Source organism: Gymnoscopelus microlampas, assembly GCF_963454915.1.
Source record: "Gymnoscopelus microlampas genome assembly, chromosome: 9".
Classification (NCBI taxonomy): Eukaryota; Metazoa; Chordata; class Actinopteri; order Myctophiformes; family Myctophidae; genus Gymnoscopelus; species Gymnoscopelus microlampas.
In genome coordinates this window covers 40,357,250-40,381,716 of record NC_139946.1, presented here as the reverse complement: position 1 = coordinate 40,381,716, position 24,467 = coordinate 40,357,250, and the positions used below count along the sequence as shown (strand labels likewise).

The 24,467-nt window shown below is 40.9% G+C and overlaps 1 protein-coding gene across 4 annotated transcripts in view; it reads left to right on the top strand.

The window, feature by feature from the left end:
* Positions 1 to 24,467, top strand: part of naaladl2 (N-acetylated alpha-linked acidic dipeptidase like 2) — a 499,162-nt gene that overhangs the window by 454,594 nt on the left and 20,101 nt on the right. For all 4 annotated transcript variants that reach the window (XM_084067278.1, XM_084067279.1, XM_084067277.1 and 1 more), the window contains one exon: positions 13,685 to 13,778. In XM_084067278.1, the coding sequence (XP_083923404.1) occupies positions 13,685 to 13,778 (94 nt within the window). The remainder of the gene's footprint in view (positions 1 to 13,684; positions 13,779 to 24,467) is intronic.

Genomic DNA, 24,467 nt, shown 5'->3' with positions numbered 1-24,467 from the left:
ACAAAATCTGTAGGAGTACTGTCAAAAAATGTGTTTTGCAAAAAACGCCCTCCTGGTGGCGCTGTGACAGGCCCATGTGAGAAATGTGGGGCAAAGGTTCTGCTCTGGTATCCAGGGAGTGTGTGTGCACAGTTTCCCTGTGATCAAGCCAAAGGTACCGGAGACTGGCGGAGACAATAATAAAGGGATATTAACAATCATTCCTCAGTGTTACATTTCTATTTAATTTCAAATCCATTAGTAATACGTATTGACTTTGCGACCTTGAGTACAAATATATTTGACATAAAAACATACGATACGGTACAATAGACTGTAGTAATTAAAACATGTCATGTAAACTTGCATGTTTGGAATTGGAACAACTGAAATCAATAACATATCAGAATTTGCATATTGACCCGCAGGCCGCATTAAGTGAAGGTGGGATTCAATAACAGGGTACCGGGGTCTCCCCATCTCTCCAGCTCTTTAGTAAACACACACAAAAAAAAATGTCATCCAATCACGAGTGAGCTCATGCAGGATACAATATAAACAAGTGAAATTGGAAGTGATTGAACAAATACTGTAAATGGGCAGACCAATTTTAAACTGGAACACAAGCTGATGCATTTTGTAAACTACGTGAAAATTTAATTTCTGTTAACTCTTTAAGACCGGGAATGCATCTGTGTGTCATTTTTAGATTTTGTTGGGCTATTCAAAAATAGCAAATATACAAGCTCATAGCGCGGCACAGAGTGCCGCGCTATGAGCTTGTAGATCTGCTATTTTTGAAAAATCATGAAATGTTTTATTTGATTTTTTTTCCTTTTTTTTTGCAGACATTTGTAACTCAAATCTTTGCTTCCGGGGGTTCCTGGAACTAAATATTTTACCAATGTTCGCTTTAAAAAATATATAATCCAAGATTTTGCCACAAATTTTCACGATTTTTCAAAAATAGCAGATCTACAAGCTCCTAGTGCGGCACTCGGTGCCGCGCTATGAGCTTGTATATCTGCTATTTTTGAATAGCCAAAGAAATTAAAAAATGACATTGATGTGTTCCCGGTCTTCATGGGTTAACTAAAGAGCTGGAGAGACCCATTACTGAACAAACAATAGTCTCAATACAGTATATTGCCACGCTCATGCGCTGTAATACACAGACTTAGCAAGGATTTGTCACTGATATAGGTTTTTGACCCTTACAAAGCCCTTGTGCACATAAACTGAAATTACACTCGCACGCGCGCACACACACACACACACGCGCGCGTGCACGCACACTGCCATCTGCCGTGGTAATGAGTATAGCTGAGAGCTGCCAGTCGCAGTATCAATCTTCCAGGATACATATGTCATGCTATGCCACACAGAGAGAGAGAGAGAGAGAGAGGGAGTGGGGGGGGGGGGGGGGCAGTTATGGTCGCCAAAGTGTGAATTAATTAGCAGCTTGTCTGACGGTCCTTATTCACTTGGAGGGTCTCCCCAATAAGTCACGGTGTGCGATCTAACAAGACCTTATAAGACAAATAAAAAGCACGTGCCCGAAGCAAAGTCACTCTCTAGCACAACTTTAACCCATGAAGACCGGGAACGCATCTGTGCCGTTTTAGGTTTCTTTGGCTATTCAAAAATAGCAGATCTACAAGCTCGTAGCGAGTGCCGCGCTAAGAGATTGTAGATCTGCTATTTTTGAAGGATTGTGAAAATGTGTGCAAATCTTTCAATATATATATAATTTGTTTTACAGCGATTATTTTTTTTTTGCTTCTGGGGGTCCCTGGAACAAAATATTTTGACATGGGGGTCCGCGGCCAAATACATTTAATTTTGGGGGTCCTTCACGTGAAAAAAAGTTTGATGACCACTGATATTATAGCAACATAATTTATTCTAAAATCCCCAGAATCAAAGATTCGGTTTAAAAAAATATTTATTCAAAGATTTGCAAAGATGTTCAAGATTAAAAAAAGAAAATAAAAAAATATTCAAGCTCATAGCGCGGCACCGAGTGCCGCGCTATGAGCTTGTAGATCTGCTAAGTTTTAATAGCCAAAGAAATCTAAAATGACACAGATGCGTTCCCGGTCTTAATGGGTTAAATTGTCTTGCAATACATGAGCCAACTTTGAATGGAGGCATAGTTTACTGAGAGTCTAACTTTTTTTTTAAAATGACCTGCATTATCTCAATGGCATGATGTTTATTGCGGTTTATTGTCTGTCTATGCCACTGGCGTTGTTTAATTTGCTCTAAAGGATGCAATTTCCAAAGCTGGATAAATAAAAACGGTACAGTACTAGATCAAATTATAGCTTCTGGTAATTCTCTGTCCATCACCGTGTCCTGCTAATTGGCCAGAAAAACAAATCAAAATGGCTCTAAAATGAACTACATTAGAGAAGAGCTAGTAATCAAAGTATCAGAAGCATATAGCAACACTTCAGCATCAAGGCATAGACTATTAACAGATTAATTATGTGACAAACATTTCAATCAAAAGGGTTGGCACTATACTGTTTTATTTCATGTTCAAATATCATTATTTAATACTTACAGTACTTGCCTGCAAATGCATTTGAAGTGCCAGCATAATTAATTGTGGCTAATGGAGTTCAAATCCTGCTTTTTACAACTAGATGTTTTACTATTCGTATATGTTGCATGTATACTAATTACTCCATCTGGTTTGGGCTAGTCACAGTTAAATCAAAGGAAACACACACATGCACACATGCAGTTGTGCACACACACACACACACACACACACACACACACACACACACACACACACACACACACACACACACACACACACACACGGCATATTCAAAGTGAAGTGTCGATATTGATAGGACCATCTGCTGTCAAAAAAGATAGGAGTCGATGAAGCATGCAGGGAAAAGATCTCCGCTCACTGCACATCTTCTGTCTGTAAATATTTGCACTGGCATAGGCCATGAGCAGTGGTGGAAAGTAAGTAAGTACTCAAGTACAATTGTGAGGTATTTGTATTTTCCGATTTCCAATACTTTTACCTCTTCTTCAATACACCTCAGAGGAAAATAATTGTACTTTTACTCTTTTTTTTTGTATTATTTGACCACTTTAGTTACTAGTTACCAGCTGAAAGCAACTTCAGCCCTTAAACTTCGGCTATTTGAAAATAGCCGATCTACAAGCTCACAATGCATCGCAATGCGGTCATTATGTTCCAGAATAACTCATAGAGTAGCACATGCTGTATGCTATGTGAACATAAAAAAAAATTGTAAAATGTGTGTTTGTGGCGAGGGGTACAGTGTGTCTGTTTCTTCTGCGTTTGTACATAATGCAAATAGACAGACAGACAGACAGACAGACAGACAGACAGACCAACAGTCTATCTGGCTGGTTGCCTGGTGATCCCACAGAATAACACACAAAAAGACAGACAGCACCGTTGGCAGAGAGACAGACTGGCACGCAGACAGACCTGTGACGCAGGGAGACACACGAGTACACCGAGAAAATGGGAGACATGAGGAAAACAGTCAGAGAGACAGGCAAACAGAGAGACATTAAAGGACTGCCAGATACAGTTGGCTTACTGTAGTGTATACTGTATATTGAAAATCCATTATTTTGCCCAGGATTTCCCAATAGAGAGTCCACCGTTGGCTCTCCTTGTCCTCTTCATGGTTCCAACGGCTTGGGTCTAAAGACTTTCCCTGCTACTTTTTCCTCCCTCAAACGGGAAAAGGGGATTTGGCGGGAAAGAGATTGCAGCAGAGAATAAGTCAAGTTGGGGACTCACAGCCAGCCAGGGGCCAGGATTGAACCAGGGTTCAGCCTGGGGGGTATGCACCACTTTGTGATGATGAGATGTCTGCTTGCCTCGAGGCCTTACAACAAGCCCACACTCTACTAGTCCTTTAAGGGAGGCTTTATCTTGAAGGCTCACAGTTCAAGGTTGCAGCTTTGTTTGTGTCAAAACAAATCATTTGTTTTTGCGGATAAATGCATTAGGGACATGTATACTAGAAGGTGATCTTGTTGAAAATTATATTTGTCATTGGAAAACATTCATGACATGTTTGTTGTGCACCGCTGGTGTCTGACAGCAAAAATATCTGAAAGCTCAAAATGAGTCTCAATATGGCGCATTGCGAGCTTATAGATGGTAGATCTGTAGATCTGTTATTTTCAAATGGCCAAAATGTATATAGGGCTGAAGTGGTTAATGTATGTTTTGTAATAATAATCAAGATGTACAAAGTATCTAGTAACTAAAGTTTTCAAATAATTGTAGTGGAGTAAAAGTACAATATTTGATGTAGTGGAGTAGAAGTAAAAGTATGGGAAATTGGAAATACAGTAAAGTAAAGTACAAATACCTCAAAATTGTACTTAAAGGACGACTTCACCGATTTTTCAACCTATCTTCATATAATTGGTCCTCACTAATACTCATGATAAAATGGTACCATTTTTTTCTACTTGGTCTGTGTCTCATAGGAGGGCTGTGAACAGTCCAGAAACCTTAGGCATGATAGTTTTTTCCAACAAGATTTCACATATCTTATTTAGATATTTATTAACACGAGAACAATGGATTATTTTATTGCATTGCAACTTTCCAGGAATAGAAAGCCTGCAGTTTCTATTAGCTTGGATTCCCCATTGATGATGTCACTGGTAGACGGGACTCTGAACTGTCCACAGCCCTCCTCTGAGACGCAGACCGAGTAGAAAAAAATGGTACCATTTTATCATGAGTATTCGTGAGGACCAATTATATGAAGATAGGTTGAAAATCGGTGAAGTCGTCCTTCAAGTACTTAGTTACTTTACACCACTGTCGTACGACATGAGTATAAATCAAGCGACACACGACCACAGCCATCGTCCTACACTGTATAGCTGCTGTGCTGCCGTCTATTGGGGGTGCCAGTGTTACATAACTTAACTACAGTGTGCATGGTTTATTCATGAGGCCTATTTTGGCCCAGAGTACAGGGTGTCCTGAATCAGAGGAGGATCTCTCCATCTCCATCGGTGGACCGTGGGGAAAACAAGCAAGCAGACCAATGAGATCACTGACTTGAACAGAATTACCTCTTCACTGAAAAAAAGAAAGAAAATGATCTCCATCTTCCCCGTCTGCCTGATGCTCATCATCTCATTTGCCCTCTCTCTCTCTCTCTCTCTCTCTCTCTCTCTCTCTCTCTCTCTCTCTCTCTCTCTCCTCTCCCTCTCCCTCCCCATCTGTGCAGATGGGTTAGTGTGTCTGAGTGTCAGAGTAAATAAATCTGTGTACGTATTTGTGCAGACCTACTCTGCATGTGATACTGCTGAGAGGTCGTATATCTGCTATCTCCTGTGCGTGCGTGCGTGCGTGCGTGCGTGTGCGTGTGTGTGTGTGTGTGTGTGTGTGTGTGTGTGTGTGTGTGTGTGTGTGTGTGTGTGTGTGTGTGTGTATGCGCGCGCATGCGTGAATGTTTGTAGCTAACACGTTGCCAGAGAGCCCTTTGCTGTTAAAACGTCCATGCCTTTATTTATTTCTCTACCTTTCTGTCTCAATTTCCATGCATCTATTTCTCTCAACCGTCACACTGAAGGGTTTAAACACACTCTGTGTGTGTGTGTGTGTGTGTGTGTGTGTGTGTGTGTGTGTGTGTGTGTGTGTGTGTGTGTGTGTGTGTGTGTGTGTGTGTGTGTGTGTGTGTGTCTCTCTCCGTCTCCCTCTCTCTGTCTTTTTTGAGAGTGTGTGAAACACCCTGTCCATTTGTGAGATAGGGTTAGACTGAATTGTGGGCGTGTTCATATATATATACGATGGGGGCGTCGCTGTGGGAAGGGGACGTGTTTGGTAAAAAAAGAAAAGGCTCTGCAACGCGTCCTGATTGGTTGCCATGTCTGCTTATTGTAAGCGACACTGCCCTTGTTTTTCTGTGAAGGTGCTTATAAAGACTGGTGGTTGCGGTTTGTCCCTGTTTCTAAAACGTTGTTGATATTTGGTATGAGTTATTGGTTGATATATTGATATATTTCACACACACACTCTCACATTGGATATGTTATCCAATTAATTCTTGTTAATCCTCATGCCTGTTTGTCCAGCTTCTCTCAGCCCGTTTGGTTCTTTATACTTTATTATAGGGCTCTTCAACGTTTTCAGGCCAAGGACCCCCTAGCCGAGAGAGAGATGAAGCAGGGACCCCCTCTATGTTGAATAAAATTGTTTCAGATAGTCGAAATTGGCCAAAAATAGTCGATCTACAAGCTCACAGGCGTTGTGAGCTTGTCGATCGGCTATTTTTGGCTAAAGTTCTCCTCAGAAAAGGGATGCTATGGTTCACGTGGTTAATGTAAAAAAAAAAGAAAATCCTATCACACAAAGATTTGGCGGACCTCCTGTCATAACTCTGAGGACCCCCTAGGAGTCCCGGACCCCCTGTTAAAGACCCTTTCTTTATTACATTGTCACTTAGCCTCAGTTGCCATATTGCACTGTTGTCATGAGTGTTAATGTAATTATCGGAACACAGAAAAAATAATCATTTTGATGTGCAAATGTGACACTTTTTCCTCTGTCAATTGTCTCAATGACTACCCCCCCCCCCCCCCCCCAACACACACACACACACACACACACACACACACACACACACACACACACACACACACACACACACACACACACACACGCCTCTTTCCCTCTCGTGATCTCTCTTCAACTCTCTCTGTAATGTACACAAATATATTCTCTCTGCAAAGGGCTGTCGTCCCCGCAGGGCGTTGAAGAGACGAGAAAAGAAAAGAGAAGAGAAGTACCGTATGATTAAAGAAAAGAGAGAGGACAGTAGAGAGAGACACGGATGAGGTGGAGAAGAGAGATGGAAAGTCTTCAAACAGCTATGGAGGAAAGATGAGGGACTAGAAAAGCAGTGGTGGAAAAAGTGCTCAGTAAAGTAAACGTCCCAAATTCAAAATGTACTCGAGTAAAAGTACAAAAGTATTGGCATCAAAATAGTACCAAAAGTAAAAAGTACTCATTATGCAGAATGTCCCGTTTCAAGTTTTCTAATTTTTAAAAATCTCTTGAAAATAGCAGATCTACAAGCTCACAATGCGTCCCATCGCGACGCATTGTGAGCTTGTAGATCGGCTATTTTCAAATGGACAAAATTAAGTGGTTAATGTGTAGTTTGTAATAATAATCAATATCTACAAAGTAACTAGTAACCAAAGTTCTCTAATAATTGTAGTGGAGTAAAAGTACAATATTCGCCTCTGAGATGTGGTGGAGTAGAAGTCAAAGTACAGACAATTGGAAATACTCAAGTAAAGTAAAAAAAATACCTCAAAATTTTACCTAAGTACAGTACTTGAGTAAATATACTTAGTTACTTTACACCACTGTAGAAAAGGAAGAAGAGTGGAGGCAGGGATGCTTAAAAAAGAGGAAGAGAAGCAGATAGATTGGTAGAATGTCCAAGGGAGGGTATAGTGGAGATTGGATCAAGTGGCTCGTGTTGTTCGAATCAAAAGAAAAACATCCTCTGGCGAAAGGTCACCTGAGTGGGTGGCTTTCTTAATGTCATCATATGAAAAATTAATATAGCAGCATGGATCTGAGTGGGAGCAAATCTGTAAGTGACATTTTGAAATGTGTGTCCTTTGCATGAGCGCTCACATTGGCCGACACACGCATGCTGATTTCTGGCTGGAGAGATGGAAATAGTAATAGTTATTATTCAAGTCTGACGAAGAGCACTATTTACAGGTGGGAGGAGAGTTACAGGCATGCACGTATAAGTGTGTGTAGGTTGTCCTTTTTTTGTGCTAATAACTGTTAGCACTCTTTTGTTTTCACACTTGATGACTCAAATGATGCACCTACAGTATACGATCAAATGATGGTAGTTGTGCTATATAAACTGTGAATAAGCCAGTTAATTATTCTTCATAGATAAAAAAAATAATAAAAAAAGGTTATTTTAAATATCACAGCTTTCAAAATGTTACCTGTACAATGGTTTTGTCCCAACTCATTGTGCAAGACACTGAATCCCTAATTACTCCCGACTAGACCATACCTGTGGGGGGATATGCGCACATGATTTGGCAACCCGGGAGCCAGCAAGCACAAAAACGCTAATACTGACATTTGGGGAAAGCGAAAAACGGGCTTCGCTGTTCCGTACACATGATAATGGTGAATGGCTGTGTGCAAATTCAGATCAATTGCTCCAGCCACTGAGGAGAACCGGGCAGAAGACATGTTGGCCTCACCACTTTGTCGAATTACAGGAGGATAAGCAACTCGTGCCTTGAATCACTGCCTCCGTCATCGGTATACCTAAACGTACGTGTGAATGCCTCCCACATTGCAAAGCTCTGTGGGTATGAAGGCAGACCTCTTACAGTATACCATTCACCATTTTTGCTTCCTTGGTGGTCTTGGAACTATCTAGTAAATGCTTTAGGTTGTTTTTTTTCATAGCGAGGTCCACACAGCCGACAACACACACACACATGCTGCTTATCTTTACATGTGAGAGGATTCCAGGGCTGTGGTGACAGCCAGCAGAAGGTATAATCCCAGACAGATTTAGCCTGACACATTAAGGTTAACATCAAGGGGAAGGGGGGAGACGAGAGCCGGTCCAGACTGCTTTCTGCTGTCACTCTGCTCCCACTCCACACATTCCTTCACTTTAATTCTCTTATACGTTCTATTGTCGCACAGCCTCCCTTTCTTGCCTCTCTTCACTTATCATTTTCTCACTCCCTTTTTTCACGTCTCTTCGTCGGCCCCCATCCGCCACCCCCCCTCCCCTCCTCCCCGGCTTATCCCTCTGCCTCGGTGGTGAGAGAGGACCCAGAAATAAGGCCATAAATAAGAAATCAACGGCCTTTTCTGTCCTGCCGCATTACAGGTTTTTTGACGTATGCTTTCTGCAGTAGTATTACTCACCCAGCCTCCAAATCAATGCTCTAATCTTTTCCTCTGCCAGATTGATTTCCTTGGCAGCCACACGGCGGAGCGCAGAGCAGAGCAGAGCAAACCAGCCCCCTGCACACTGTGTTATAGACCATTTTCAACATACTATAGGACGAAAAGCAGCATTAAACCTTCAAGACCGAACGCATCTGTGTAACCACTTTAACCATTATTTCATACTTTAGGATATTCAAAAATAGCAGATCTACAAGCTCATAGCGCGGCACCGAGTGCCGCGCTATGAGCTTGTAGATCTGCTATTTTTGAAAATGTGTGAAAATTTGGTGCAAATCTTTGAATATGTATTGTTTAAAGGGAACATTTTAACTCAAATCTTTGCTTCTGGGGGGTCCCTGGAACAATATATTTTGAAATAGGGGTCCGCGGCCAAATACATATCATTTTGGGGGGTCCATGACATGAAAAAGTTAGAGAACCACTGATATAGCAACATTATAGCAACAACATATTTTTTTCCCCACAAAAAACATAGGATTTAGAAGACATTTGTAGAATCTCCTCTCCAAGATTTTAGTTAAAATGTTCGCTTTCAAAAATATATATATATTTAAAGATTTGCACACATTTTCATGATTTAAAAAAATAAATAGCAGATCTACAAGCTCTATGAGCTTGTATATCTGCTATGTTTTTAATAGCCAAATAAATCTAAAAAATGACACAGATGCGTTCCAGGTATTAATGGGTTAAATAAGGAGGGAATCCTTCACTAGAATGTTGTCTACTAGATATTCAGGTTGTCAAGACCGTTGACGGATGTTTAATGGCAGACTTTAACTTGTGCTGTAACCTCTATGTATTCAGTCATATGGATACAAATAACTACACGTTATTATAAAGAGGCTGATGATTAGTTCTCTTAGGATACTGAGAAGCATTTTATTGTCTCCGCCAGGCCGAGATTATGTTTTCGCCTCTGTCCGTCCTTCTGTGTGTGCGTCCGTCCGTCTGTCTCTGGATAGCTAATCTCTGGCACCGTTGAAGCGATCAGCATGAAACTGTGTACACACACTCCCTGGAAGCCAGAGCAGAACCTCTGCCCCAAATTTTTCACATGGGCCTGTTATAGCGCCACCAGGAGGCCGATTTTTGCAAAACACATTTTTTTGTACTACTCCTACCGATTTTGTCCAAACCTAACGCAAATTGGTACACATTATCTCTGTAGTCATGTGATCAAGATGTACTGTATCTGTCAGATTTTTTGGATTCTATTCCGATTGACTATGATTGGCTTTTTAGAGTTTGCTGGAGGAGCCCGTTTTGCACGACATGCTACAAACACAGCTGGTCTGATCGGCGGGAAACTTAGCATGCACCACACTCCCAGTAGACCAAGGAAGAGTCTCCACCCAATTGTTTTTCAAATCGACCTGTTATAGCGCCACCATGAGACAGATTATTGCTAAACACATTTTTTGTTACTACTCAGTTACTACAGACTACAGTTACTACAGACTACAGTTACTACAGATTTTGTCGAAACCTCACGCAAATCTGTATACATTATCTCTGTAGTCATATGATCAAGACGTATCTGTCACCTTTCTCATATTCCATTCCGATTGGCTGTGATTGGCTTCCAAAGTTTGTGGGGGTGGCCCGTTTTGCACAAAATGTAAGCCAAGGACGAACCTCCAAATGTTTCAAATCTCAAATATGACCTCATAGTAGAGAATGTCAGTTACTACAATGGACTATATCCCATTTTTCTTGTAATTCCTGCCACCACTGTTCCCATGATGTAAATCTAGAGAGATCCACATGATTAGATTCTAAAATTGCACAAAGCATGAACTGGACTTTGGGTGGGAATATTTTCCAATGTAAATTGTCACTGAATGCTGTGGTGATTTTCTGCCACACTATGCTGCTCTATTCTCTGCATAAAAATGGCAAAATGACAAAAAGTAAAAACGTATTCCCCTTTTTCATGTGTCAGAAGCCACCCAGGAGTACAGTACCCATTTTATATGGTAAATGGTCTGCGTTTATACCGCCTTTTGTCCAAAGCATTTTACAATGTGCGTTCTGTTCACCCACGCATTGACGGTGGAGGCAACCATGCAGGGCACCAACCTGTTAGGTGTTCCTGCTCCACAGAACCTCTTGAGCCACTGCCGCCCACAATCATACATTCATTTTACCTTATCAGCATCTGGGAGAGACAAGAATGCAACAAGAAACGCAGTGGTGGAGTAAATGTACTCAAGTACTGTACTTAAGTACAATTTCGAGGTATTTGTACTTTACTTGAGCATTTCCAATTTCCAATACTTTTACTTGTACTCCACTACAGGTAAATATTATGTCATGATCTAAAAATAATACAAAATCCATTGGATGACCTACAGTTCAGTTAGTAAAGTATAAAGCTGGCTGGTATAGCACCACCATGAGACTGTCTGGAAAAAAATGTGGTTTGAGTGTCCTTCCTCGGTCTACTGGCTGCATTCACCAAAATATTGTTCCAGTGGATTTGTGAGTTCAGCTCCAGACAGTCTGACACACACACACACACACACACACACCCACGTACACACACACACACACACACACACACACACACACACACACACACACACACACACACACACAGGGGCAACAGCATTACCGTATGTCTGCCCGACGTGGACTTTGACCTTGTGGAGATAAATATAATTAGACTCTGATTGTCAGAGCTCCGGTCACAACAACATCGTACATTAGATGATATATCCTTCTCTGGTCTGTATCACTTTTATTGAGCCCGCTCTTCATATCATGTTTCACTCTCTCTCTCTCGCAGCGCTTGTCTTGTTTCTCTGCCCACATAATAATGTTATTCTGCTCACTGTTCTCTCCTTACCAGAGAGAGGGCAGAGGCCTGAGTGAGTGTTGAGACTGTTTCCTGACCTTTACTCATCACTGAAGTCCCTGGTAGTCTGCTCCTTCCCTCTCCCACCATTCTGCCCTATAGCCTCTCCTCTCCATGTGGGGATGTCAAGTGTGTGTGTGTGTGTGTGTGTGTGTGTGTGTGTGTGTGTGTGTGTGTGTGTGTGTGTGTGTGTGTGTGTGTGTGTGTGTGTGTGTGTGTGTGTGTGTGTGTGTGTGTGTGTGTGTGTGTGTGTGTGTGTGTGTGCGTGCGTGCGTGCGTGCGTGCGTGCGCGTACTTGTGAGGACCAAATGTCCCCACAAGTATAGCTGAATGTGAGAAATAGACATGGCGAGGACCGTTTTCCTTGTCCTCACAAGAGAAATGGTTGTTATTGCTATTTATTTTTAGAGATACGTTTACATTTAGGAAAATATTCAGGTTAGGGTCAGGCTTAGACATTTAGAGGTTAGATGTAGAAGTTGGAATTAGAGTTAAACGTGATTTATACTTATTATATACTTGTTATTTGCCAGTGTCATGCACCAAAAAAATTGCTGATCTATAAGCTCACAACGTGTCGCAGCGTGACACGTTGTGAGCTTGTAGATCTGCTCTTTTTTGGCTTTAGGCTTACGGCTAAAACGGCCCAAAGTTTTTAAAATGGCATCTGTCCTAAAATGTTGACGTCCTCACAAGTATAGTAATACAAACCTGGCCTCTGCCTGCTGTGTGTATCAGCGGGTAGATGAACAGAGGTCACTGTCTAAGAGACTTCTCACATTGAGACAGACAGACAATTTTCTTGTTGAACAAGGGGTACAGCGGGTCAGATGGAGGAGCCACACGTGCACATACAGTACCCACACACACACACATACAGTACACACACACACACACACACACACACACACACACACACACACACACACACACACACACACACACACACACACACACACACCTTTTGTGTGCGTTCTGACCTTTCCTTTCGTTTAGATTGTTCTACCCGTTGTGCCACAGGCCACAGATAAAAGGCTTTAGGATCACAGTAACTGTTGATGGTTGTGCAATATCTACTGTACGTACACTATAGGTCAGGTGTGGAGGTTTAATATACTGTATGCTTAAGGTCAGTGGTGTTTTAGTGCTATGGCCCCAACCCTCAAGTTATTTTATACTTTCTGTTTACACAAAGTATTTGCTTTGTGTAAAAGAAAAGGGTTATTATTGTGACTATTATGACTTGTTTTTTATTGTATATTTTAAACCGAGTGGCTGGAGGATCTTGTATTTGCCAAGTCTCTGTCAAAAGTATGTACTTCAACTTAAAATCCAGGTCTAATTCCAACTGCATTCATTGCACTTGTTCTCATAATAATGTACAGCTGAAAAACACATGTCAGCACCATTATAAATAATACTATGCATTCCTGTAGTGTATGGTTTGTGTCCAGAGGAACATAGAGGATCAGATGGTTTGGACAGATTGGACATGTTGAGTAGCATCCCAGCACATTTCTAACATATCATCCAAACCAAAAAATGCTCACAACATAAAGGTCATTACACACCGGCGAATATGTGAATATACGAAAAATTCGGACTCGTTCCGAATAATTAAAAGACGCTTTTTCGCTTCGCTTTTTCGCTCCATGTAAGCTTGAATGTAACTGTAATTGTAATGCATTGACTTTATAAGGTTCTTTAAAAAAACGTATTATTTGCATGAAAAAATTGCCCCATGTGTAAGCGGCTTAACGTACAAACACATTGCTCATACTCCACCAAAACACCACGTCATGTTTTATTGTTTTTTTTTCCCACAGATGACTGCCGAGGCCATTCTTCGTCTCATCAATGATCCTGTACTGCCCTTCTATCCTCTCGATATCGCACTGGACGTACAAAACAAACTAAGAGGTAAGAGTGGTAATGGTGGTTGATGAAGATGATGATGATGATGATGAATTTGCCTTTGAAGTTGAATTGTGAATTAGACCATGTTGATGGGACAGAGGAGGATGGTGATGATTGGGACCAAATATTAGTGTGGAAGATGGTCTTCCATTCAGTGCATGTGGTCTGTGTTTATGTGAGTCTTGCAGAACATATAGCTCAGTCTGCAGCCTACAGAGTCTGTGCTGGACTCTGGCACCATCACAGTGTGTGAGTTTTATGCAGTGACATAATTCATCTCCACTGTCCAGGCAAAAGCTATAGTGCACAAAGCCACTGTGCGCACGCACGCTCTCGCGCACACACACACACACACACGTCAGCACACCAGTGGTGTAAAGTAACTAAGTACATTTACCCAAGTACTGTACTTAAGTACAATTTTGAGGTATTTGTACTTTACTTACTCCAATTTCCAATACTTTTACTTCTACTCCACTACAATTATTTGAAAACTTTTGTTACTTTGTAGATTTAGATTATTATTACAAAAGCCCTTTAATACATTTCGGCCATTTGAAAATAGCCGATCTACAAGCTCACAATGTGTCACGATGCGACGCATTGTGAGCTTGTAGATCTGCTATTTTCAAAAGGTTTTTATACATTTGAAAACATGATACGGGACATTCTGCATAACAAGTGCTTTCTACTTTTGGTACTTTAAGTACCTTTTGATACGAATACTTTTGTACTTTTACTCAAGTGAATTTTTAATACACACACGCATGCACATGCACACACACACACACACACACACACACACACACACACACACACACACACACACACACACACACACACACACACACACACACACACACACACACACACACACACACACACACACACACACACACACAGTGGCCCTCTCTTCCCTCAGAATGATTTAGAGTGGGTTCATGTTTAGATGAACATATTGATCTCATCATTCCACAGCACAGTGGCCTTGATGTGTGGAATATTCATATCAGCTGGCCGCCATCTTTCTGATTCCTCAACCAACCTTGGACCTTCATATCTGGCCCTGTTCTCTCCATCCTCCCTCCATCCCCATAGCTCACTCTCTTTTTCTCTGGTCTCTCTCTTCTTTCCACTCTTGTCCCTTGCGCCATTCTCTCTCGATCACTCTCTTCTCTTTCTTTGCTCTTCTTTCCTCCCTCCTTCTCTTTCTCTGTCTCTTCATCTCTCTGGTTGTGTCATTCAGTTATGTAGTGTCTGTGCTGAATGAGGAGAAGGGATATAAACACAGCCTTGTTCCTCCTTCACATTGTTTTTGCTACAGTGTGTGGCTGCCTTAGTGTCAACAGAAACTGCTATTTGTGCTGCCAGCGGCATGCATTTCTATGGTAAAGACACGCTGGAGCGCTCCTCTTCCCAGCAGTGGCGTGCACAGACATTTTGAGGGGCAGGTGCTCAAGTAAATTATACTTTTTTTTGTTTACTTGGTCTGCTCTTTTTTCCCTCTACACCTATACCTCTTTGCCAAAAATAGCCGATCTACAAGCCCACAACGCCTCGCAGCGCGAGGCGTTGTGAGCTTGTAGATCTGCTATTTTTGGCTAAAGTTCTCCTCAGAAAAGGGATGCTGGGTTTCGAGTGGTTATGGTAAAAAGAAAAATCATATCACATAAAGATTTAGCGGACCTCCTGTAGTAACTCTGAGGACCCCCCCGGACCCCCTGTTGAAGACCCCTGCTGTAAACTGGAAAAAAATATTATTTTTTTCAAAAGGGCACTTCTGGTCAAGAGGGCAAAGGGCAGGTGCTCTAGCACCACCTAGAGTCTATCTGTGCACGTCCCTGCTTCCCAGTAGGGCTGTCACGATTATGACATTTTACACAAATAATTGTGATTTAATTGTGTGTTTGGCCATTGAGCATTGGAACATTATGAATCAAAAATGAAAACTTTGTTTGCCTTCTAGGCTTCGTAATCCAAAATTGCACACAGCAGATATGACAAATAACACATATTTAATTACTTTATACTTAATTAATAGTGGAAATAGCTGATCTACAAGCTCAAAATGTGTCGCGTTTCGAGCTTGTAGATCTGCTATTTCCACTATTTTTGACATTGTTTTTTAAAACGCATTTTTAACATGGAATTGATTATGACGATTTTGGCTATTATTCAAAAATAATTGTGACCTTTATTAATTACCACAACCATGAGGAGTCCATGTTTGCCGTTGTTTCAGCGCGGCTAATTTGTGCTGATAAAGAAGTTGACTATGCTCTACATTAGTCAATCTGAGTCAAAGATTCAAAGAAAGAGAGAGAGAGAGCGAGGCTACAGGCAGGTGTACAGTAATGATCAGTCATCTCTCTTTTTTCTCTCACTCTGGGTCTCTCTCTCTCTCTCTCTCTCTCTCTCTCTCTCTCTCTCTCTCTCTCTCTCTCTCTCTCTCTGTCTCTCTCCCCCTCCCTCTCTCCCTCCCTCTCTCTCAGGTCATAATCTGTCCATTAGTCTCAGACAGGGAAGCATATCCACTCCATCTAGGCCTTAATGGGACTGTGCTTACAGGCTCAGACAGGGCCAGCGGACCTGAGCGATTGAACGACTGTCTTAGTGGGTACAATGAATGAGCTGAGGAGATACATATTGGTGATGTAGAGCATCCTTTCTCACACGCGCGCGCACACAGTGCGCTCGTAAACATATATAACACCACAAGTTTACACAAGTTGTGTCGTGAGAAGAGAAACCTGCTCTCTCCGACACACACACGCGCCCGCGTACATAAACACGAAGAGCTAGGAACATTAGATCTGTTGATGGTGCCTGGGGGATGAGAGTGGATATTTCTCTTTATGTCAATGGTCCATGCGCCACATTCATAACGTTCATTGGAACATTATTTTGCACTATGCTATACCTGGAATTACCTCGCGCTGTCTCTGAATACAAGATGAATGCAGATTGACGACTAATAAATGTGAACCAATGTGTTTATGTTCTGTATTCTCCGTGTTTACATGGATTCTTGGGTTTAACTGTTTCAATATTCAAGATTTGTATTAATTGAAAAAAAGGAAAAGAGATTCTAGCAAATATACAGAGCGGTGTTTTACATAAGAATGGTTATGTTTAGAGCTCGCATACACCGTAATTCGGTTCAAATGGGTTAGTCTGTGCTTGTGAGGGTAAAATGTATATTGTCAATCAAATGATGCATTGTAGGATGGGACACTCATTAAAAATGTTGGCTTTGAGTGATATATATGCTGATAGAAATACTAAGTTATATACATAACTGTTGGGGGGTTGTTTCGTCAGGCCTAAACTCTGTACAGTCTAATTTCCAATGCTTTTGATTTATTTTTACTGCTTTTAACCCATTACGACTGGGAACGTTTTAGATTTCTTTGGCTATTCAAAAATAGCAGATCTACGCGCGGCACATGAGCTTGTAGATCTGCTATTTTTGAAGAATCGTGAACATTTGTGGCAAAATCTTGGATTAAATGTTTTAAAGCGAACATTTGTAAAATATTTAGTTCCCTTGAACCTCCAGAAGCAAAGATTTGAGTTACAAATGTCCGCCAAAAAAAAGAAATATTTGCACAACTTTTCATGTTTTTTCAAACATAGCAGATCTACAAGCTCATAGCGCGGCACTCGGTGCCGCGCTATGAGCTTGTATAGCTGCTATTTTTGAATAGCCCAACGAAATCTAAAAATGACACACAGATGCGTTCCCGGTCTTAAAGAGTTAATAGCATGTATAACTGTCTGTGCAATCATAAGAGGTTGCATTATACACACACGATGAAAGTAAATAGGATGGTAATCTTCAGTTAGTTCATAACATTCTCGGATAAAAAGTGAAACATGGCCACGGGTTATGTGAGGTGAACCGTATGAGGACACATCACATCTATGGTGAAATCTCGGCACATCAGCAGCTGCAACAACTCATTAGTGATGGACTGAGCTGAGAGGGAGGGTAATGAAAACATACAGTACAAACACAAATGCACAGAGATGAAACATTATTACACTGACGTAATATTTCATCACCATAACTAACATTAACCCATTAAGACCTGGAACGCATCTTTAGATGTGAGCTTAAAAAGCATTATTTTACACTTTGGCTATTCAAAAATAGCAGATATACAAGCTCATAGCGCGGCACCGAGTGCCGCGCTACGAGCTTGTAGATCTGCTATTTTTGAAAAATCAAGAAAATATGTGCACATTTTTGAATATATATTGTTTTAAAGCGAACATTTGTAACTCAAATCTTTGCTTCTGGGGGTCCCTGGAACAACATATTTTGAGATGGGGGTCCGCGGCCAAATACATATACATTTTGGGGTCCTTGACATGAAAAAGTTTGAAAACCACTGATATAGAAACATACGTTTTTTTCAAAAAAAACTGTTTTAGAATTTAGAAGACATTTGGTAGAATCGGAACCTCAAGCCTTAATGGGTTAACTTACCATAGAGCCAGTTTTGTGAACTTTCTACCATGCTAATATGTAATAAAGATGAATTAATAGTATACTGCATGCGTGGCACTTGCGCACACCGTAGAGTATCGATTTTGTTCCCCTTATCGATCCTACTTATCGATCCGATTCTGAATTGATCGCACTATCGATGCTTTTCCATTGTTGGCAAATTTATGCTAGTCTGGGGCACAGTGGTGTGAAGTAACTAAGTACCTTTACTCAGGTACTGTACTTAAGTACAATTTTGAGGTGCTTTTACTTTACTGGAGTATTTCCAATTGTCTATACATCTCAGAGGCAAATATTGTACTTTTACTCCACTACAATTATTTGAAAACTTTAGTTACTAGTTACTTTGCAGATATAAATGATTTAATTGTAAAACATACATGAACCACTTTAGCCCTATTTATACCGAGAATATTTGAAAAAACGCGTCGCAAGCTTGTAGATCTGCTACTTTTACTTTTGGTACTTTAAGTACATTTTGATACCAATACTTTTGTACTTTTACTCAAGTAAATTTAGAATTCCGGACTTTTACTTGTAACAGAGTACTTCTACATTACAGTATTGATACTTTTACTTAAGTAAAACATTTGAGTACTTTTCCCACCACGGCTGGGGAACTCTATCACTTTAGTTAAATTTCCACCGACAATCAAAGGTAGAGCTTGTTGGCTTCAACTGATGCGCAACATTGAAGCTTTTGATTGATTGAATACTTTATTAAGCATTAAGCCCTGGAACGCATCTGTGTCACTTTAGATTTCTTTGGCATTTCAAAAATAGCAGATATACAAGCTCATATCGCGGCACCGAGTGCCGTGCTATGAGCTTGTAGATCTGCTATTTTTGAAAAATCTAGATTTTTTTTTTCTAAAAACTGTTTGGATTTAGAAAACATTTTTAAGAATCGCCTCAGGTCTTAATGGGTTAAATCGATCACAGCTTATCTCAGTGCCACAACACGAATTCAGCACCATGGCCAGAGTCACAGCTAGTCTCAATGCCACAACATCATTTCAGCACCATGGCCAGAGTCACAGCTAGTCTCAATGCCACAACACAAATTCAGCACCACGGCCAGAGTCACAGCTAGTCTCAATGCCACAACACGAATTCAGCACCATGGCCAGAGTCACAGCTAGTCTCAATGCCACAACATCATTTCAGCATCACGGCCAGAGTCACAGCTAGTCTCAATGCCACAACATCATTTCAGCACCACGGCCAGAGTCACAGCTAGTCTCAATGCCACAACACGAAATCAGCACCATGGCCAGAGTCACAGCTAGTCTCAATGCCACAACACAAATTCAGCACCATGGCCAGGGTCACAGCTAGTCATAATGCCAAAACATCATTTCAGCATCATGGCCAGAGTCACAGCTAGTCGATGCCATATGATTTGACTGGTTGGCAAAACTGCCCCCGACTGTCTCCACCGGCTGAATAACGCCTGCTTGAAAGGTACATGGTGCAAGGATGCAGAGATTATTTGAGAACCAGGGAGGACGCGTGCGCGCGTGCATGCGTGCCCAGAGTGCTGCGTTTTAACCTACTCCCAATATAGGACAGGCCCATTTCCACCTGATAAGATGTTCAGCCATTTATCATTTTCTTCAAAACACACTTTTTGCTGCTACTCCTACAGATTTTGTCCAAAAGTCTGATTTGTTCTGACTTCTGCACCCCACGACTGACACAGCCCTGGGTAGGCAATCCAGCCTGGCGGAGAACTTGTTTAGTTTTTATGACTGCACATTTATTTCAGTGATAATTATACTATCTTTTCACAAATGTTGGTTTAAGATTATTTCTCTGGTGACTCAAACATCAGTATGCATACCACATACTGTATGCTAATCGCATCATCAAAGGTTCAAACATGGCTGTATGATCTATATGCTCTAATAAAACAGAAGTATCATAGTATACTCTTTTTTTTAGACCAATGAATAACTCAAATATATTATTTCTCAGTTGATGTCATCTTTAATTTAACAAATTATATTTCTGCTACAGTATATTCAAGTGCTACAGTATCTTTCAAGATGAAGGGAGTAATTTGTAGATTATGAGGGAAAGGGGGATAGACTGGTGGAGATCTATATTGCCGTAAGCTATTTTTATAGACCGTAATCACACACGACATGATTAGTGGTAATTATGTGGTGTCAATTACAGTATGCATGCACACGTATGTGCGTATTTTCTGGCTACTCGACTGATTATGTGCATGTTTGATTAATGATTTATACAGGTAAACAAATATTTCTCCTTCACAGTATTTGGTGGACCACGTAGACTGAGTGGATAGGAGATAAAAGACATCTTATAAAGACAATAAAAGGCAGTTGGGTCTGTCCCCTACACTGGTGTAAAGTAACTAAGTACAATTTTGAGGTATTTTTACTTTACTGGAGCATTTCCAATATTCTTTGCTTTTACTTCTACTCCACTACATCTCTGAGGCAAATATTGTACTTTTTTTTTTTTTTTACATTTGAGTACTTTTTCCACCACTGGTCCCCTATTAGGTCTACAGTTTTAGTCAGTTAGTGATTACTACTGCTGTGATTATTTAAATCTCACAGAGTTGAAGCAGAGAGTTGCTCGAGGAGGAACTATCCTCTGCCTTGGTTGCATCACTTAAATTTGTTTACGTCTTGTAGCAACCTACTATCAGTAGCCACTATGGTGCAGTGTTTATGCCAACAGTTTCTCTTCCCTAACTGCTGCTGTGTATATATGTTGCCGTTGCCATGTTGCCTCAGCTCGATTATTGGGTACTCTAAACAACACAGAGCCAAAATTGATTTCACGTATGCTAAAAATCCTATAAATGTCACTGTTTGTTGCAGAATGGTGATTTCCCCCCCACCACCACATTAGGCACAAATCATGTGCCAATGACTGTCAAACAGATATTCCATACTGTTTGCTTGTCATTGGCTTCACAATGTTGTCGGTGGGGCCTATTTCTCACAAAAAGCGATATATAATGAATATAATCATACCCAAAATGGAATCCCATGTTATGGGGCCTTTATAGAGCACACCTCCAAAGCCGCTTTCACTTCTACCCATAGCAGCTCCAGTCCACATACATGTACAGTTGACAGTCTGCACCCCATGCCCACAGCCCTGGGTAAGCAACCCGGACTGGGAGAGGTCTGCACTCCGAGAATAGCACTTTTCTAGTTAACTACTAGTATTACTTATGTCAGGGGTCTTCAACGTTTTCAGGCCAGGGACCCCCTAGCTGAGAGAGAGATGAGGCAGGGACCCCCACTATATTGTATAAAATTGTGTTTCAGATTAAAGTTTTTTTTTTACTTAGTCTGCTCTTTTTTCCCTCTACACCTATACCTCTTTGCTGTTACTACTACTACTGTTACTTTGCTAGACCCCTGACTTATGTTGTCTGAAGAAGCCATACAAAAATAGGTTTTATGTATACAGTACCTGTACACAAGATGTAGCAATAAAGTCAACCATGAATCTTGAACCTTTTAAAAGGGTTCTTATTTGTGCAACTTTGGTTGGTGAAGTACTGTATTCTATTTCCATGACCGGACCTAAAACTATGGGATGAACAATCATATTTACAGTATTATTATTATATTTAGAGTAGTTTGCACACTGTCTGTGCGCGGGGGCACGCATCAACCGCAGAAATGTTTTTCCTCGTTATATGAGCCGACATGAAGTAATTGGATACGCAACGCTCCAAATGGGCATGTATACAACTCCCTCCACATCTAATTTAACCCATTAAGACCTGGAACGCATATCTGTCACTTTTGATTTCTTTGGCTATTCAAAAATAGCAGATATACAAGCTCATAGCGCGGCACCGAGTGCCGCGCTACGAGCTTGTAGATCTGCTATTTTTGAAAAAACGTGAAAAATATTTTTATATATTTTTTAGGATTTAGATTTTTTAGACGCGGCTTCAGGTCTTAATGGGTTAAATTTGAACTGTCTTGAATAACATCAGTTGGCTAATAAAGAGATGAATAAAACTCCCCAACAACTAGTGCGGTAGGCATCAATGTTGCAGATGTTTCTAGAACTATTTCTGGTCAGGCTATAGTGCACACATACAGTATGAAGCTAGACAGGAGCTGTAGTCCCATTAGCCCCATTTGTCCCATTCCGTGTGTCATCCTTGAGTAGTGTCACCAGATACAATGACGGCTGCTTCACTTGCATTTCCAGGTTCTCTCTCTTGTCTTGTTACATAACATACATACATACTGTACAGTCAGTGGTGGAAAAAGTACTCAAATGTTTTACTTAAGTAGAAGTAGCAATACAGCAATGAGGAAGTACTCTGTTAGTAAAAGTCTGTAATTCAAAATGTACTTTTAGTGAAAGTACAAACGTATTGGTATCAAAATGTACTTAAAGTGCCAAAAGTAAAAGTAATAAAATGTTTGAAATTAGCAGATCTACAAGCTCACAACGCATTGCGATGCGACGCGGTGTGAGATTGTAGATCGGCTATTTTCAAATAGCCTAGGTATAAAATAGGGCTAAAGTGGTTAATGTGTGTTTTATAATATAATAATTTATATTTGCAAAGCAACTAGTAACTAATGTTTTCAAATAATTGTAGTGGAGTAAAACTGAGATGTAGTGGAGTAGAAGTAAAAGTATAGACAAATGGAAATACTCCAATAAAGTAAGAAATACCTCAAAAGTACAGTACTTGAGTAAATGTACTTTGTTACTTTACACCACTGTATATGATGATGCATGCGTATTAATATTAATATGTGATGATCCATCTCGAAAAATGATGTTGCTTCGAGTGCTCAGGCACCATTGTGCATGCATGCTTGTGTGTGTGTGGCGTGCATGCATGCATGTGTTGCGTGTGTGTGTACACATCTTTAGTTATGCTGGTGAGAACACTGGACTTGCTTTGTTGGCAATGTCATTCGGTTAACTTTTGTCCAGTTGGGTGTAAGGAGCAGCACGACCTCTAGGGGGCCGCTAGTGGGGCTTTAGGGATGGGGACGACTTCACCCATTTTCAACCTATCGTCATATAATTGGTCCTCACTAATGCTCATGATAAAATGGTAAAAGAAAATTCTACTCGGTCTGTGTCTCAGAGGAGGGCTGTGGACAGTTCAGAGTCCCGTCTACCAATGACATCATCGAAGGGGAATCCAAGCTAATAGAAACTGCAGGCTTTCTATTCCTGGAAAGTTGCAATGCAATAATATAAGTCATTGTTCTCGCGTTAAAAATCTAAATAAAAAATGTGAAATCTTGTTTTCTTGTTGGAAAAAAAAATCCTGTCTAACGATGATGTCACTGGTAGACAGGTTTCTGGACTGTCCACAGCCCTCCTCTGAGACACAGACATAGAAAAAAAATTGGAGCATTTTATCATGAGTATTAGTGAGGACCAATTATATGAAGATAGGTTGAAAATGGGTGAAGTCGTCCTTTAACATACACACCGAAAGCGTCCGACGCGAGCATCACTGACTGAGAAAATAATAAAACAACGTTGTCTTTCTGCGTTGCTCCAACTCATCTCAGATGGTCTGTGCCACACGTCCATGCTCCATAAGTCTGTGCCACACGTCCATGCTCCAGAATAGAATCGAGCTCTTGAGGGACTCGTCGTCAACATCTTTTGACGCTTCCAATTGACGCCTGCCGTGTGGCTGCAGCCATTGTAAACAAGGGGGGGGGGGCGTTGCAGTGCGTCAGGAGCTTAAGCACACGGCAAACTTCGGCACAGTGTTGATTTTGACAGCAAAGTTTGATTTAGTTTTAGTCATAGTCTTTTAAATAAAATTCCGTTTAATTTTAGTCATATTTTAGTCATCTGAAATGTTTTAGTTTTTGTCTAGTTTTAGTCGACTAAATAGCATAAGATTATAGTCGACTAAATCTACAGTTGATTTAGTCGACTAGAATGTATTTTGGCGGTGCCTTGATGGCGTCGTAATGGCTGATTTTACACTCGGTTGCAAGCTGAAAATAGCCGATCTACAAGCTCACAACGCGTCGCAGCGCGACGCGTTGTGAGCTTGTAGATCTGCTATTTTCAGAGCGCAACACCCACGCGCAACCAAACATAAAATGACTTGTCTTTTAGTTCTACTGGATCTCTTCTCCACTAGTCCCTGTCTTAACATTTTAAATTGTCAATATATT